The 19959-nt window shown below is 36.4% G+C and overlaps 1 protein-coding gene across 4 annotated transcripts in view; it reads left to right on the top strand.

The window, feature by feature from the left end:
• LOC125237359 (protein pangolin, isoforms A/H/I/S) overlaps positions 1 to 19959 on the top strand; it is a 257665-nt gene that overhangs the window by 19581 nt on the left and 218125 nt on the right. For 3 of the 4 annotated variants that reach the window (XM_048144361.1, XM_048144360.1, XM_048144362.1), the window contains exon 2: positions 15493 to 15783. In XM_048144361.1, coding sequence (XP_048000318.1) covers positions 15616 to 15783 — 168 coding nt within the window. In that variant the 5' untranslated portion in view covers positions 15493 to 15615. Of the gene's footprint in view, positions 1 to 15492; positions 15784 to 19959 lie in introns of those variants that run through there. The other variant, XM_048144363.1, reaches the window with a different exon arrangement.

The raw sequence follows: 19959 nt of genomic DNA, 5'->3' as shown, positions 1-19959 counted from the left end.
ATCTGGTGAACTATTTATTACTGTTTTCGACTCATTTTCTCTCCCTGGCCTCTGATTTTGCCTCCTTCTACGACTACCTTCGCTCTCGAACCCCGGACCGTGATTTTACTGGCTTAAAACGACGACCTTTGATTTTAAACCCTGGACCTGATTCTACTTGCATTAACGAAGACGTGTGCTTGCCCTGCTTGCTGCCGACGGCCTTTGCGTTGAACCCCGGACCTGATTACAATTTTTAAGCCCATTGAGTTGGGAAAACGTGGATAGGTACTAGCGATTTTGTAAGAGCTAGTTCATCTAATTTGCCAAAATGTGGAACAGCGACAAACACAATGCCTGTGAAGAAGAAATTGATGAAAGATGCAGAGATATTTTGGACAGAGAATGTGTATCCCATTAATTTTGAAAAGTGCAACTACATGTTATTAGAGTGTAATAAACATAAATTTGTCTTGATCTATATTAACATTATTACTCATTTTAGCACCCATAAGTACGTTTTCACATTATTCGATCCAATACCGGATGTTGGACCGATATCCCATACATTACAGGCGTCGTCTTGGATTTTTTCCATTGAAATCCTTCCGACATCCGATATTGGATCAGGTAATGTGAAAACAGGCTAACTCCTAGTAGTGATTCATAAGCGCACCTGCCTACAGATGAGAACTAGAGAAGGACCTGTGCCCTAAACAAATAACTTTAGATTGTTGGTTTATTGTCTGCTTTAAGTAGTTAGTGCTCAAAAAGGAAATGAGTTTGCGATGTGACACCTACTGCTTTTCACATCACCCATTCAGAAAGGGTACTTTTCGGCCCTATTAGGAGGGAATTAAGTGACACTTTTCTGTTCAATAACTTTGTCTGGCCTGTATAAAATATTAACGCCACGGAAAGTGTTTGCACATAAGTAATAATCAGTAATCAGTAATTCTTTATTGCTATCATAGGTACATAAGTTGTTACATTTCAGTAGGTATAGCACAGCTATGAACCCTGTAAGGGCACTGCAAATATAGTTCTTAATAACTAAAAATCTTAATACTTATAATCTTATAAATCTTAATACCTATATTGCTATGAGAACATTTTTATGTTGCAACATATTTTAATATTATGTATAAAAAAATTGTGTCGATTAAGTGCATAATATTTTTACAACAGACCTGATTCATATTTTAGTATTTTGCTTATATGATATGAAAAAAAAAATGTCAAATGGTAGCAATAGTAGATTGTGCAACAAGGAGAAAAATGAGATATATATCTTGAGTGTAGCAAGGTATTCTTAAATTTAATCCTGAGCGTAGTGAGGGATTCAAGTGTTAAGACACAAGGTGGAATTAAATTTGCTACACATATTAACATCAACTTTTAGGAAATTTATATATAATGATATGTTATATGAACTTTTAGGAAATTTATATATAATGATATGTTATATGAACATAAAAAATGGTATGTTATGTAACCATGTAAAAAAAATGTGTCCTTGAAGGGAAAAGTATCACTTTGGTCCCTAATAGCAAAGAGGAAAAGTGCCTCTTTGCACCCTCCTCGCAGTGCAGGGAAGAAAATAACCCTTTCTTTTCGAATCCCAGTCACTACACTCAGTATTCAATTACATATAGAATACTTCACTTTGTTCACAATTCCATTTATATCCTCGCTATAAATATGCAATTTTGCTCCCTCGTAACACAATCTACTATAGTGCTGTTAATCATGCTTTAACAGTATGGAGGGCCATAGAAGAATATGGAAAGCCATAGCCGACTGAATTTGATAGTAACTTGACAGTAACTCGACACACATGACACACCTACAACTCAGAAGTAAAATAAAACAACACAATAAAATAAATCAATTGTATTTTATTATAGGACATTGCAAATTATAAAAAAAAATGTATTTTACCATATTTTTCCTATTGGTCTATCCAACAAAATACACATTTTATAAAATGCCACCGTGTCAGATATTTATGGCTTTCTTTTTTATGATATTATTGCCAGCGTGTAACTGCATTTTAAGGTTGGTAAACAAGACACGGTATCTTACACTCAGGTGGTCTTCACAGCAAAATCACACTCTGGTTGGGCAGTTCCTGCCAACCTATTGAGACCAACTTTCCTTCAGCTCCTTTCTTAATATGAACAATTTTAAATCTGGGTTTTTCTGGTTGGTTTTAGAACAAGTTGGTATAAAGCATGTTTTGGGATCCTTATATCGTGTTTATGTACTTGTATTCATTATAACAAATAGTGTCCGGAACTTAAAAGCGATGATCGTCCTTATATCAAGCAAAATCAGAAGTCAGGGAGGCAAAACGGATCGTAAACAGTTCAGCAGGATCAGGTCCAGTGTTTAAAAGCAAACGTCTTCGTTAATGCAAGCAGAATCAGGTCCAGAGGTTAATATCAAAGGTCGTCGTTTTAAGCCAGTAAAATCAACGTCCGGGGTTCGAGAGCGAAGGTAGTCGTAGAAGGAGGCAAAATCAGAGGCCAGGGAGAGAAAATGAGTCGAAAACAGTAATAAATAGTTCACCAGATATGGTTATGAATTCTCCGAGAAAAATGTCAAGCTGACAATCAACTGTCAGTGTCTGTGGCCAGCACAGATTCAAAATGGAATTTTTTTAAAGACTAAGACAAATCTCATAACTGCCGAAGTGTGTCGTACGCGCAGTCGAGCAACACGTTTTTATTTTTATAAAATGTATGGTGCTACCAAAAAATCTGTAACTTTTTTCTGTAAATAGAAATGCTTATTCCTATCACCAGAAAAAATATCAGGCGATTTTAAAATTTTCAGACATCCCCCATTCCTTCCATAATACCCATTCTTACCGACATTACACCAAACGGCTCTAAATGCTTGGCGTAACGCCGCTAATTTCTATAATTGAATCATCGCCATTGCATGAAACCGTTGTGAACGAACATGATTGTTCTGATGTTACAATGATAAAATGTTTATAAAAGCCTGCGTTTTCGTTTTTGTACAAAACATCACAAAATATGCTGCCTGCGATATTTCAGTAACATTATTCCTACTATTTACATTGAATATTTTAGTGTGAACCAATGAAGCGATTGCCAATCCGCTTAACAGTTTCACAATTATCATTACGACTGAAAAAACGGGTATGCAAAATTACTGTTAACATTTATTAGCCATTCAATTCATATTGCAATAAAAACTAGAACGCTCCACCGCATTAACTCCGACTGTACCTCATACGGAAACTCACACAAGAACATTATTGATAGACAAAATGTTGTAATAGCCATATAAAGTGTATGTGCAGTTACGACACTTTGCTTTTTAGTTTTACATTATGCGCACTAGTTTTTAGTTCTGGAGCAGTTGTTCGCTAAGATTAACTAGTAAAACGCTCGGCATCTCGCGTTGACCAGTGTAGCGATAATACGATGTAGCAATGGTAGTCCTATTTTCAGTCATAAAATGTAGATTTTGACGGGGCGATGATGAACAACAACATGCGTAGAATATACTTATTCCAAAGAAGTGACAGATTTCGTTCGATCTGAATCGAATTCTCCTTAGCAATAGGAATACTTCTCAACCGGTTAAAGTATAAAAACATACTTATGAGTGCGTTCATGATTCCATCGCCATACCGACTGCTTATTGAAACGAAACTGTTATCAGTAATATAAAATCTGCATGGTCAGTTAGCCACTTATATTCATGTTTACACAATGATTTATGTACTTGTTCGTAGTATTGGATATTATTAGATTTATTGGTCAGTTTCGCAAAGTAACCCTAGTTTAGTATCTAGAACGAGAAATATTATTGTATGCTTGAAGGTGCTTTCTATGTTATTACTATTGTAAATTACATGTTTAATAATTAAAAATTATGTTCTTGGTTATTATTCAACTTAATTTCCGTTTAATTATATGCTATTAAACTTATATTAATCTAGATGTTTTACGTATTGTATGTACTTGCATTTTTGCTACCTAGAAATAATTGGCAATTGTAACAGACCCTTACACCTTTTAATTAAGCAAAAATTATACAACTATGACGACTTAGACAGGTGTAATTTTTAACCCACGACGCAAAAACGACGGTGTTATAAGTTTGACGTGTCTGTCTGTCTGTCTATCTGTCTGTCTGCGTGTGTGTCTGCTCATCGTATCATGGCATGGCATCGTAGCTCCCGAACGGATGAACCGATTTAGATTTCGTTTTTCTTGTTTGAAAGCTGAGTTAGTCGGGAGTGTTCTTAGCCATGTTTCATGAAAATCGGTCTACTATGACGCGGTCGGGAACTCGGGAGTGTTTTAGGTCATTTTAATAGATGCTAAAACTTTCATTGGAATATGTATAAAGTGAACAAAGAGCAGTTACGACATTATCATACCGGGTGCCCGGTAATTAATGGGCAACCTTTTAACCACCAAGAGGGCACCTTATACTGGTCCAGAAAATCGACTTTTAGGTTTAGTAAAAGTCGCCTGGTTTTCGAGATTTTCACACTTTTAAAAATTTTAGGTAGTATTAAAATTTAAAAAAATTTTAAATGATTCTTAATCTAAAATGACACAAAAAAAAATGTACTGTTCATGTTTAAGAGGTCCTTATAATTTGAAATGAAAACGTCTTTAATGCACTTAAAGCACCCTTCTCCCTTGGAAAGCCACTTACGTACACATATTTTACTATGGAATAGTGCATTCCTCAAATATGCCCCTACAAACATTTCATTCCTGAACAGACTAAACATGGCGACACCGAACTTGAGTTGAGCTTCACTTCTTACTCAACAAAACCCATAACAACCGTAACGGTCAACAGTAGCCTGCAATTACTGACCTTATTTGAACATTAATTAGGTTCTAATTACAATGGACGGTGTTTGTAATTGAGACTTTTTTTTTGCTGTACGGGCATCTTCAGGCAAATTATTTCAAATGCTTGGCGAGCGCTAGGCAGTCGAATATTAGCAGAAACGAATGTAACATATTGCTATTTAAAACGACAATGCGTATCGTAGTGTCTAAATGAAATGAAATTAAATATTTATTTCCAAGTAGGCATATTACAATGCGCTTATGAACGTCAAATAAAGCTACGCCGGCTCTAATCCTACGCCTCAGCCTCGAGAAGATTTCAGTCCCCCCTCAGTTGGAGGGGGGTATCCACTATGCCATAGTGACTATGGGACTGACAAGAAACTCGGCAGGCCACTTCTTTTCAAAACATTACATACAATTTAATAAGCAAAAGTATTCATCAAAAAAAAATAACAGACTAGGTACCTACTCTATGGAAATTCATTTCAATAAATTATACAAAGTACAAAGTAATGTTTTAACGGTAACGGTTTGAATAATGTTTTGACGGCAGGTAGCCACATTAAACCAATAGATAAGCAGAAAAGGATATTAGTTGTTTCAGATGCCCTAAGGGCAATCTGTGCAGAAATACCTAGGAGCCCCGTACGGGTACAAGACCACAGAATAAATAATAGTAATTTCAATTTCATTCGACAGCAATTTAGGGTAGAAGGTTGCATGGCACTATTCCTTTCGTCTTTTTAGGGTTTTCAAAAATCATATAATTATCTTATCTGATAATTTTCAACTTTTCCTAGGAATCTATCGGCGTTAGAGATGGGACGACCGATTCGGACTTTGCCGAATACGAATATTCGGCCGAACATTCGGTTCAGCTCTTACCAAACCGAAACTCTCTTTGGTAGTTCCTTAGAATGCTGAAATAGGAGGTCATTATCCGATGAATTACGAAACAACTTACGCTATTTATTTACTTTGTTTATTCAGTAAATATTCGACAATGTAACCGAACTATTTGGCCGAATACGAACATTGAAAATCTTGCCGAATACCGAATATTTACCGAATATTCGGCCCATCCTTAATCGGCGTTGACTGTCGGCCGCCGCCATACTGGTATTACGACGACGCATGCGCTCTGCAAGCGTTTTCAATGTCACCCTAGACGTGACCGGTAACATGACACCCCTCCATGTGCTACCAGTTTACAAATCCTCACTAGAGACTTTAAAACAATACTGTTCGGTTGAAAATGCTGTAACTGACATTATGGGTATGTGACGAATTTTTAGGAATAAACTCGACACGTGTTTTCTGTCGGTTACAATGGGTTCTAATATGGGAATGTCTACAATTTGACGAACGTTTGAAAGTTAAATGGGTATTGATAGGTTAATAGAGCGACGTTGTAAAAAATCTGTTATTGGTTTTTGTACTTTAAGTGTCACTTATGTTGAGACAAGTTCATAAGTGATGTTACATGGAAAAGTCGGCACTTACGTCTTATAAGTAGCCGTTAGGATGGTTAGGTTACTCGTAGTGCCAATAATCATAACATACCTTTACACCTGCGGTATAATTTCTATGTATCTGGTAGTGTAGATCGAAATGCAACAAAATACGAGCAAGAATCCTGTAAAACCGCAAAGTTCAATGCATAAATGAAATTAAATTAAACCAACTACGTCCAAATAGATTTCTTAACAGTAAAATGTACATAATACACTCCCGGGAGCGTCGTATTACAAGCCGCTCATTTGAAACATCGCAAGTCAGTATGGAACGCATATGGAGATACGACCTTTTGAAAAATCGCGGTATACAGAAGATTGCATTCTGTACTTTACGTTACTGTTTAGTGCTTTCGCTATTCTATTTATAACTTGTACATCTTCAAATCCGCGTCGCTTTCAAAGTCTGCGTTTAGAACATCTACTATATTCTTTAGGTATTTAGGTTTAAATTTGAAGACTATTCTGGAGACTTATAGGAGGTTGCGATAGTTTTGAAGTGAAGCGTTAACACTAAAGTTTTGGTGTTTAAGTGCAAGTTTATTGTTTTTGCTGTTAGTGGAATTGGTTTTCGGAAATGCTTACCTACATGAGAGATGGGTGTGGTTAGCGTCACTCCACCCCTATGCCCATTTTCCCCTGGATAATCCTAATCGCTACTTTCGTTCCGTAGAATGATTGAAAAAACTACTTTTAGTTGTTCAATTACACATTTTATTAAATCAGTACCTATTTTTAAATGTTGAACAACAAGCACTGCCTTACTACAAGTTTGAGATTGCCATTCGCTAGTGTGCGTAACTTTTTTTTTTATACCACATGATGGCAAACAAACCTACAGCCCGCCTGATGGTAAGCAGTATGGACGCTTGCAACTGCAGAGGTATTGCACGTAGCCGAACCTTTAGAAATGTGTACATTCCTTTTTTGAACAACTCCATACTGTAGTCTAGTTCATAAAATATTGTGTACAGTTCTTTACCTTAACTTGTTACTATAAGGTGAAAAAATGTACACATTTTTATGAACTCGACTGTACACCCTCGGGGAACCCTCGGCAGGGAGCTTATTCCACAGCTCAAACTTTCTTTCTAAATTTCTATTTTCTACGTGTCTCCCTCCTACTGACATTATTTAAGAGTGAGATGTAAGTATAGTAAGTTATTTGACGACCGGTCTGGCTTAGTTGGTAGTGACCCTGCCTGCTAAGCCACGGTCCCGGGTTCGAATCCCGGTAAGGGCATTTTTTTGTGTGATGAGCACAGATATTTGTTCCTGAGTCATGGATGTTTTCTATGTATATAAGTATGTATTTATCTATTTAAGTATGTATATCGTCGCTTAGCACCCATAGTACAAGCTTCGCTTAGTTTGGGGATAAGTTGATCTGTGTAAGGTGTCCCCAATATTTATTATTTACCTTAGCAAAAATGTTAGTGTTGAGTGTGACTCATAGTGACTCGTGTTAAGCCAACAGTTTTTTGCCCATATAAACACTATGACGCGCCTTTATCTGTAGCTCCTAGGTCTAAGTGTAGACCTGTTAACAGTAATGGACACTAACTTCAGTAACTTCTGACCTAACTATAAACATGGTTAGTTTGCTTCACGATGGGTGCGCTCGCTATTTATAGTGCGTGCTACGAACGTAAATTTACTCAGGTCGTTAGGTTAGGTCTAAACATCTTTGAATTTGTTACTATAGTATTATGTCATTAAAATAATTTACAGCTTATTTTTAAGACAAGACACTGTGACAGATGTGTGAAATATGTTTAGACATAACGACTTAAGTCGATACAGTCAAAGTAATAAATATGGACACGAACAAATACCTAAAAATATGTGCACAATACCTACACAATAATTTGGTACCCAGTGTGGTGACGGGTTAAGAACTTCACCACCCGCTTTCATTCCTTAGGTGTCGTAGAAGTCGACTAAGGGATATGGGTTAAATTGTGATGTAGGCGATGGACTAGCAACCTGTCACTGCAATGTGGTTTTTTCTTAATAATTGCTAATACTGGCTCTGAAACTTGAGCGGTTTTATGTGCTCTGCCTACCCCTTTTTGGGAATGCAGGCGTGAGTTCAAGATCATATTATGTATTAAGGTAGTGTATGTATATATTGGCACCTTGTCCGTATCTATCTAAATCCATACTAATATGTATTATAAATGGTGAATAGATTTAGATAGTCTGTCTGATAGACGGACCTTATAATATTTAAATTTGAGTTTTAAATAGAAACTTTGCAACTAATTAGCGAAAACGCGTCGCATTGATCTAGCACAAGTGACAGTATAGCAGCGATTGTATACATAGATTACATAGACATACGGTCTTGTACAGTTCATGTAGTCAATGCAATGTGCACGGACTAATAATGTATGTCGCGATTGCTGAAGACCTGACATAGATCAGAGACGTAACTCATATTTTTCTTTTTATTTATATTGTTCTTTGTGTTTGATTGTAGTTAATTCTAATATCGGCTATGTCTGTAACATTTTTACTTTAATGTGACGATATACATATTTAGATAACTTTAAATACAGTACAAATATGATAAAAGTTTTATCATAAAACTTTAGTTACGTTCATTATAATCCTGTTAAATTACGTCCATTCCCCTATTATTTAATTATTTATCAAATTATACATCATGTTTCTTTTTTAAGTTTCTGTCCTCTGCTTCTGCTGTACCTAATATGGCCTATAAAACCTTACATTACAAGATTACAGCTTCTTTTACTTAAGGTGGATGTCCCGGGCTGTCCTGTCGACCAAGCACTAAAAGATGGCGTTACTGTGCACAATTTGCAAATTATCACCATTTTTTCTAAAGTCAAGAATTTTTTCAAGACATGTTGGATTGGGCGCAGACAAAAAAAAAATATGACACCCAATCCGAGAAATATGAAGCTCAAGTGTGTCTCAATTGATTAATATCATGTAAAAACTGCAATATATTGAAAATGAAAAATACACGTATCAGTTGTCGTATATTCCATAATCCCGATAAAATATTAATGTGCTACCTTATTAAATGTAGCATTGACAGCTTTTTGGTAAACCCTAATTAAACAGTTAATTTTATTGCCTCTGTTATTTTACATTATCATTTTGTTATCGTTTATATGAAAAAAACTTGTATTAAGTTTGTTTCGTGTTATGGCAAACTGGTTCTTGTAACAATTTAATTTGGTGTTGGATTTTATTTTATTTGACAAATATATTTATAAAAAGCGACAAATTTTATTGGTTTGTTCCATCTGATAGGGAATAATTTATGTTTTTTTTTTTATATATACGCTCTTTTATGTGCATTTTATTAATGTATGTTCGAAAAAATTCTAGAGAACAAAATAGCTCGGGACCGGGATAAGGAGCATACTTATTAGAAGAAATACATATGCTCAGCTAAAATGATGATGATGATTGTTATTTATATGTAATGTCATGACATGACATGAAGTGAAACAACTTTTTGACCGAGTCAAATACTTTGTTCATAAGAAGTACGATTTCTTGGTAACTATATGAGCCATTTTGAGTCACTCAAAACTGTTGGCCAAAATCAAAAGGTTGCTTCGCTGGACTATAAAATAATCTAGGAATACTCCAATAAGTCCAAATACTTCATTATAATGTTTACCACTTTCTTTCAATTTGCAAATGCATATACTCCATTAATCTTTAGAAAATTATATCTGTTGTCATCTTAAGGACATAAACCTGTTTTTAATATCAACAGTGCCACATCTATCCCTCAGATCATTGACATGCATACCTCCGCCGTCATTATTCAAAATGCACCGCGTTCACACCTCTGACATACCAACTATGACAAATGCGTATAGTGCGAGAGCCGAACAACTATTCTATTAAGTTATTAGATATTATCTTCGGTTGATAATAAAATTTAAAATAATCAAAATGCACCGCGTTTACACCTCTGACCAACGCTTGGTGCGAGAGCGGAACGACACACATAGGGGTATTTGACTAAAAAAAGCCAAAATTATTTATATACATTTTTATAAGTACTTCCATTGTGTGAATCATGCTATTTTAATATATATATATATATATATATATATATATATATATATATATATATATATATATATATATATATATATATATATATATATATATATTTTCTTATTCAATGGCCAGCTTTTTTAGCGAAATACCCCTATGTGCGACAGTTCTGTTCCCTATTTAACATCGATCTTTGGTTAGTAAAACTGACTTACATTACAAAAGCAACGCGTTCACAGTTCCCACGCATGACAGCAAGTGTAGGCACAGAGCGATTTCTATAAGCGCTACAAAATTCCTAAATATACTTCTTCCATTGTCTACTGTAACTATAGTCTACAACTAATAAGATACTAAACTTTCGACAGCCATAGCCATCGACTACAATGTGCATTTGGGCAATAACAATTAGACAACGTAGATTTACAAATGTGACTGATTTGACTCTATCACCCACTTTATTAAATAAAACGAAATTTTCATTAGTTTCTTTGATTTAAAAAAAACTTATGGTAGATAATTGACAACAACTTGCTAATACTTGTTCAGAACATCGGCCAAAACTTATTTGACCTACATCCCGTATCTCAAACTTACTTCGATAGTTCTAGTTACCATGACGTCGTTAAATTATCATTCGTCGCTCGGCCTAGCATAGTAACGAGTGCACTGTCGTATCATATGTCGCTTGCGCAGTCTATTCAAATTTGACACGGGTCGTTGACCTCTCGTTCAGTTTTTTACTACATGTGTTTAATTAAAACCGGGATGAAACTGAATCTGCTGAACAAATATTTCCAACTGAAATCGGACGGTCAGTTTTTAATATGGTTACGTTGTTTTTTTGGAAATGTTGCGCACAAAATCTCTACAAAGTATCGTGTTCGTGAAATAAATCTATTTCGAAACATTGAAAACTTTAATAAAAAAAGTTATTTATCTTATGGACGTTGCACGATATTATTATTTGTTAATGGTTTATACTCGTGTATTTTTCTTTATAGCTAAGAGTTTAATAGACAATATAGATTTTTTGCTATCACTGCCTTCAACTTTTCCGCTAGCTACATCGACTTCACCCTCGAAACTCATATTTAATAATTTATGCATAGCAAATTTCACCAAAATCTTAAAGCTTTACCTATCTTTTGCTTTTTTTCGGAGGCCTTGGAGACCCAAGACCCCCGAAATATATACTAAAATTGCACTTTACAATGTATAATAACATATTTAAAAATGTTAATAACACTTGCAATGTCACAGTTTCGTTTTCTTTCAACCCCTTATTTGCCAAGAGTGGCACTGTAACTTTAGCAGTTTCATGTGCTCTGCCTACCCCTTTATGGGAAACAGGCGTGATTGTATGTATGTAATAACACTTTTAAGAGAAATAGGTTCAAAAGAAGCGTCATCAAAACGTACTTAAACCTAGGATAGGAATAGAAAAACACGACCTCGATCCAGAGCTCAGAGGCTTGAGCCAATCTTGACCTGTGAGACGACGGAAGCTGAATCTAAGCTTATGTCTTAGTTTTAAGGGATACAATTGAGTGAATGGTTGTTTATGATCTTATATGAGCACCGCAACAGAAACTTATTTAAATAAAACCTAATATTTACGTTATCATCTGCCTAGACTCAGGCCAAGATAAGTTAAGTTAACAACGTCATAATTCTATGATTTCTATGTATATAAGTATGTATTTATCTATGAGTAAGTAAGTATATCGTCGCCTAGCACCCATAGCACAGTATAATAAAGAGTACTATCGTACAGTATGGCCACTCCCGCTCCCCGCTGAAAGTACCGCCCGCCCCCTCTCGGTTACCTCACAGTTACCGCTTGTCAAAAACGCGAACAGTCAACCTGTCATATCTCATTCATACAAGCATGGTACGCGTTCACGTACACGAGCTTAGAATGTGTGCTAGGAACGGGCCTCTTTCATATATTCGATCGCCAGTGTCCCCATAGTACAAGCTCTGCTTAGTTTGGGGCTAGGTTAGTCCCCCAATATTTATTTTATTTTATTTATAATTTCATCCAATTTGACGTGTCAACATAAAATTTGCACCGGCGAGACTGTCAAAATAGTTGCAAACTTATTTTGTACACTGTTCAAGTCTGAAGGGCAGAGCAAAGAAGTAACATACAACATTAAAAACATATTGTGGCGTGTCATGCCTAAAGGGTCCTTATGCTTCATTAGCAATAGGGACCTTTTCATAAGTACGTGGGAATCTTAGCTAATAAAAGTAACTAATGGAAATTAATCTTAACCTTCATTTCATTTAAAATTTACGTATGTTCAACTTTTATTTTGTAATTGATCATTTGATATGTGAAACTGATACTTGTTTTTGCGAAATCAAAACTGTGCTATAGGCAAAACTAGTCTTCTTTTTACGCTGCAGTTATTAGAAAGAGATAAGAATTGTTGTGCCATTTACAATCAAAAGGGTACTTAATTACTTATTGTCAGTGGTCAATAACGCGCTATTTACATAATATTTCAATATGAAAGCGGTCTAATTGACAACTGACAATATGGTACCTTTTGATCGGAAACGTTACATATATTTGTGTAGGTAAGTCCTCCGACGTAATATATACCTACTTCCTAAGTAGACTTTCTGGCGTTTTCTATTCTAAATGCAGTGTCATACATATTTGTGACATTAGATAAGTATTTTATTTCGGATAACAGCATACGACATTAGATACCCTTAACATACCATAACCTGATATGTGGATACTTATCAGTGGCGGCGCGTGAAAATTTTCGTTGGTAAAGCCGGAGGGGTTTTTGGCATCTGTTTTGTATGGACTTCTACAGATACTAGAGAATTTTAGGGAACCCGTTGGGAATCGACTTGTATCGACGCTCCGCCACTGATACTTATGTCATGCTACCGTTGCGTTGTTTATGACACATTTGTCTCGAAAACATTGTTAATAACAAGTATAAGATACTTACGTATATTGAACGACATGTAGATTAACCTAAGGACACCTTTTCGATTTTTCATTCATATTCATATTCATATTCGTTTATTGATAATAATTCCTATTACATGTCATTCTTAATAGTTTCTTATAATAATACTTATAATTGATTTATTAAGTTATAACTTAACATACCGCAAATAAAAATAAAAATTAAATATTACTATCTACAGTTGGTTACCTACATTAGGTATTTACTAAGTTGGTAAATTCTGAAAAACTGTAGAAAGTGTGCTCGATAAGCCATCGTTTAAGCCTAGTTTTGAAACTGGTCAGTGTCGGCGCGTCAGTGACGTGTGGTGGCAAACGGTTGAACACACCGGGCCCATTATATGTGTGAGTTTTGCGGATTTTGCCAATTTATGCTTGACTCCCACGAGCTTTTGGGCATTACGTAGGTTTCGCCCATGAATGTCCGCTCCACTTGAGTATTCGTGAAAGTGACAGCGCACGTATGTAGCCACTTGAAATATCACCATGGAGGGCAGGGTAAGTATCCGAAGATCCTTAAAGTAAGGTCGTGCAGACGTGCCTTGACTCACCTGCACAATCGCTCGGACGGCTCTCTTTTGCATACGAAAGACACGCTCCCATTCGGCAGCGCATCCCCACAGCTCCGTGCCGTATTGTAGGAGAGAGTGTACGGTGGCAAAGTAGCAAGATCGTACCACATTTATGGGCACGACTCTCGCTAGGCGGCGCAGGGCAAAACAGGCGCTCGCTAGCTTATTACACAATTTGCTTATGTGCGATTCCCATTGCAGTCCTCTGTCCAGTTCGAAGCCCAGGAATGTGGTAGTCTCGACCTGATCAACTTGGACGCCGTCGACAAATACTCCATTAATGTCGAGCTCCAGACATTGCGACGCAGTTATATTGCATTATGTACTCGGTCAATACAAGTTGATCTCAAGTGTCTTATTTGTTGATCAACACACTTTTGAAACTAATTAGTATTTAGGTATGCTACAAAAATAAGAAAAAAGGCCAATTAAATTCAGTTCCAATGCAATACAAATATGTACCTACTGCCCCTTTAGCACAACTTGCCTTGTCGCGCGCGAGTCCATACTTGAAGTCGCGCTTGATGTATGGACTCGCGCGCGACGAGGAAAGTCGTGCTAAAGGGGCAGTTTGTCGAAGATATCAATAAGGTAAGTAAATTATCAAAGAAAAAGAAATTGGTTAAAAACAACTATCCGTCCATATTTTTCTTATAATTATCTGATGCTTTATTTCGTGCATGCTATAAAATTTTAAATACCTACTCGTACTGGCGAGTTCCCTATTATAATATGTCTATAAACCCGTGTGTTTTGGCTGGCCTTATGTAAAACTACATGCAAAAATACCAATCTTTCACTCTTGCATTTTACGATGGCGTTGACCTTACTTCTTATCATTATCACGTTTATTTATGCACTCGGCTCAACAACTACATGTATGTAAATTTAATTTGGCCAGCCATTTCTGACACTAAAAATACCTTATACTAAAAATACTTTCAATGAGAAATTGGCAACTTGTTGGAATTACATTTATGATTTTTTTCCTAAAGAAATAGGCTAGGAGTCTGACTCATATTGAACAAGCTTGTTATGTTTTTAAACTTAATCCTCTCTTGTACAATTTACACTCGATTACGTAGATTTTCGTACGCAACAATTAAGTCTTCAACATCGTATGAAAACCAGTTTAAAAGCTCCCGAATTTTTATTCTTTTAGCCAGTTTAAGCGTCCTACTGCTGTACAACGGCCTCCCCACTTTTTCTCCACTCAACCCTATCGCTTGCACTTTCCCACCAGTTTGGATATTTTTTTCCAAGTCGTCGCACCATCTCCTTTTCGGTCTACCTACCTGCACCCCGCACCTACGCCATGAACGCCATCTATGATAAATGAATTAACATACATCATATCAGCCTTTTATTGCCCACGGCTGAGCATAGGCCTCTCTTCTAATACACCACTTGTCCCGGTCCTGAGCTAGTTTCATCCAGTTGTGACCTACAACCTTCGTCGACCCAACCCAATGAGCCAACGGATGCCAAGCCAATGAATTAACGTGTTTTTTCTTCTTTTCCAGATATAACGCAAGTCAAACGGAACGCCTCAACCTTAGCTTAAGTTCAACCTGACAAAAGTTATCTGTGATCTCATATTAGTTTTAAAAAGTACAATGGATGATAGGTAGTGCGATGTGTTGAAAATGCCGCATGCGCATTCGAGCTCGGCCGCGAGCTCTGGGGGGGACGACCTGGGCTCCACGGATGAAGTGAAGGTGTTCAAGGACGAGGGGGACGGGGAGGACGAGAAGCGAAGCTCAGAGAACCTTCTGGAAGAGAAGTCGAGCCTCATCGACTGGACTGAGAGCGAGGTGAGTGCCTTCTACTATTTGTATCATTATAATCCTCTTTGCATTCGCTACGGCTTATGGGAGCCTGGGGTCTGCTTTTGACAACTAATCCCAAGATTTGCGTAGGCACTAGTTTAACGGAAGCGTCTGCCATCTGACCTTTCAACCCAAAGGCCTTATTGGGATTAGTGTGGTTTCCGGTACAAATTCAAATATCACTATAATGTACCTGTGCTGTAAAGTTTCCTTGATTCTTCGTGGATCCCTTGACCTGGGCTCCACGTATGAAGTGAAGATGTTCAAGGTCTGAAAACCTTTTGGAAGAGAAGTCAAAACTCATCGACTGGACTGAGAGCTAGGTAAGTCACTACTTACTTCTACCTTTACGGATACTCGTAATTTGACTGGATAACTAAGACATGTCACTGAACTGACTGTAAAAAATGTCGTGGGTTTCTAGACTATAAATATCAAAAGTAAGTTATATATGTACGTTAACATACAGTTTGAATTGTTTACGTCAAGTTAATAATCGTCAAAAAATATTCGACGAAGTTTGGACGGTTTTTAGAACTAAGTATGTACTTTCTGTTAACCGGTAGTTACCGGTTCTATAATCAAATTGTATCTTTATGATAAGATCATTGTATCTTCCAAAAATTACCGTTTAATTTGTGAATAATCGCTCGAAACATCAAGTTTTGACGCCTTTTTGGCGCCAATGTTAACTCAATTAAATATTAACGTCACTATCAATCTCATTACGAAACTCATTACGGAACTGTCATAACATTAATTTCTCTGCATTATCTAACCCAATTATATCAATTACTATTAGGAAACTTGTGTTTACAACTTGTTTTTTTATCTGTCTTGACCCTAAGTGATAAGTAGGTAAATTTATTATATGTGCAGTAGACCGTGAGACCACCGGCTATTAAAAAAAAACTACGCTCCACTTGCTGACATTCCTTGAAATCTAAAATTACTCGACAAACATCGGAGAAAAGAAAATTCACGCGGCGCTTACATTTATGAACAATCTGACCAAAAAGAACCTATTGGTATACGCAAAACCACTCTTAACTTTGCGTATTTCTGAACCCTTATTTTATATACTGAAGGTTCAATATTGTTTGATGGGGAACAGTTATTGGGTTGTTTAATAGAGGAACAGCAGGTGCTTCCCAGGTAGGTCTTTATTTGTACATGTTCCCGGTATTTGAGCCACTACAATGATTCAATAGGATTACTCTGAATTCTGTCTGCCTCCTATAAAACACCCCCATCATTCTAAATGCCGTTTTAAAAATAAAATTTATTGCAATATCGGACTTATTCGTAAACTAATAAGAGTAGTGCGTGAGTTTTCTGAATGATAAATAAAATTGCTTTGTAAATTCGAGTTTGAATTTGGAACTATTTGTGCTTTTACACTTTCGAACTGTAGTACAATTATACGTATTGTATTTCTTTGCTTATTGAAATGCCATGATACAACATGTTTATTTGTGTATGCTTTGGGTGTGACGATGCGAACCCGAATGGTAACTTCTCTTACATTTTAAAAAGGGACGCGTACCTTTTGTATAATTAAAATGTAAGCGATGCTACAAAAACGTCAATTAATCGTGTTGAAACTTGAAAACAGGAGCACTAATAAATATTAATAAGTCTTGTAAGTGTTCTTATTACGATCAATTCGCTGTAGATTACCATCTTTGGCCGTAATCGGAGTACAACTCAATTAGTTTCCACAGATACACATCAGAAATGCCAAATTATCCGTAAAACAAACAAAAACAACCACAACAGCCGAAACGAAACGTCACCCAAAACACTGATTGAGGTTTAAAAAAAAGGGAACCTTCCTTAAATTTATGTCGGAATATTGTGTTGCAGGAACATAAATTACTTATTCATTGTATTTCCGAAAATAGGGGTGCGTTCACAATGAGTTTTACCTGCGTTCAGGTATTTCTTATAATAAACAAGGCGCTATTGTGAATGGCTCTACCTGTTCGGGCGAGGTAAACATGAGACACCTACGGATGGTATTCTTCTTTCTTGCTTGAGTCGAGTGGTCAGGTGAACCAGTGTGTACAGTCCTTAACAGTGTGTTTCTGTAGAACTTCCTGCCTCAGCTATATTGTGGAATGATAGCTCATTCCACACCTTTAAAAAAGCGTACTTCCATCATTTGATATCATTTGGGTTGAGAGGCGACTCCTCAGGTCGTTGAAGAATAGAATAGAATAAACATTTATTCGTGAACACAGGCAAGACAAAATACACATAATAACAAGACAAAAAGCAATGAAGTGCCACGAAATGGCGCCATCTCAGCGTGTTGCTGGTGACTTCCAGCGCTGATCTTCCGATGAACCATCAAGTGAGAAAGATTCACGGAGGGTAACAGACAGAAGACATGCAAAACACATACAAGACACGTGGTCAAACAGTTAAAAATAATAAGAGTAAAAACGTTGGTATCCTACCTATATCTTTTATTCTTACTATCTAGAAGGTCACACGCGTCAGGCTCCAGGGATCCTTTAGAAATGCAAAAGATCGGCCAGAGTGGGTCACGACCCTCAGTCATGTCATAAGGTTTCGAGTAGGAAGACCTATATCTTAAAAGTAGTGTAAAGTTCGTTTGTCCCTTTCTATCACACCAATACGTCGGAAAGGGACAAACGAACTTTATCGGCTTGATAACTTTGGTGAACGTTAATGAATAAGGGGACTAGAGTCCATTAGTCCAGTCTTGCAAGAGTAATATGTAGTAGGTTTGCAAGCCGAGTAGACCACATAGACACCGTTATTTATGTTTATTTGTCACTCTGGAGGTCTTTTTCAAGTAAATCAATTGAGCAGGATGTCTAATTTCCTATTATCTTGGTTCACACTTCACAGCATTCTTCTTTGACTTTATAATTTATCAAACTATGAAATGTGATTTGAATGGTTTTCTTTCTTCCTAAGGTCATGGCTTCAACGATACCGTCACTTACCAAGTATACGAAATCGGTCTTCTAGAGGCGACTGCTCCGTAAGCATTTACAAGAACGTACAAATGCGAATTCCGTCTCACCTTTCAAACCTTAAATGACAAAGATAGAATATTGGATTATACTTAGGTGTAATTCTGTATGTCATAATAGCACCGATTATCGTACGTGATGCTATTACAATAGTATTGTGCGTTCGAGTTTCGATTTCTTTTCGATTAAGGTTTCCGTTTTGATCGACTTGACTTCCAAAAGTCGTATCTCCAGTTACATCATTATTGATATACGATGTTTTGTAATTTTTCGTGTTTATAGAAATATTTACGCTTTCTTGGTATTGAATGGTTTTATAATGCCGCTTGTATGTTTATTTGAAAACTTCGATATTTCTTATTTCATGTGAGCAATTGATTTTCCGCAATTTCAGCTGGAATCCGTGTCGATTTTGTGAATGTTATTGGATTGTTTTTTTTTTATTATTTGCTTTTCATGTTATGTTATTGATTCGATACGTTTTTGTATATCTAAATTATAAATAGTTTTGTATATGTTCTGAATACTTGACGATCGCTTCATTTAATGTTTGAGTTCCATACTAGCGTTTATTATAAACTTATAAAATGCAAAGAAATTGACCCTAAAGAACTTTACTAGGTACTGCTAAACTTTCCATGGGAACATTCGAAATTTCTGGGAAGTTCGGTACTGTACTTTAATATCCTAATTTAGTACTAGTTCACTTTAAAATATCCAAATGAAATAAGCCCAAGAGGATCAAGTATTATAGAGAGTTACTGTCAAAGTAAAATATGTAATCATATGACATAGACTGCCATCTCTCGACACATCAGGCTTAAAACTTTTAAACCTCAGGTTTGAGAATTTGGCCCATATTCTTAGCATGATATGTGTTATAATGTCAAATATTAATATTAGCGTCTAGCCGAGCGTCCCCCAGAGGTGTAACGCCATCTTCAAGTACAATGCGACCAAGTGCTGGAACATCATTCCTCCGCCCCTCAGGAACCTACAAAGTGTAACAAGTTTTAAAACCAAATTTAAAGAACTTATACTCAAACACCAGCAGTCACAGGAAGTATTACGGCATGACACAAGTTATGTCTGATGTTCGATCTCTGTTACATGTTAACATATTAAATAGTGCGTACCTGTTTTTCTGTCCTTT

This window comes from Leguminivora glycinivorella, chromosome 21 (assembly GCF_023078275.1).
Source record: "Leguminivora glycinivorella isolate SPB_JAAS2020 chromosome 21, LegGlyc_1.1, whole genome shotgun sequence".
Lineage (NCBI taxonomy): Eukaryota > Metazoa > Arthropoda > Insecta > Lepidoptera > Tortricidae > Leguminivora > Leguminivora glycinivorella.
The sequence above is the reverse complement of the archived record's forward strand: the minus strand, read 5'-3'. Positions and strand labels throughout refer to the sequence as shown.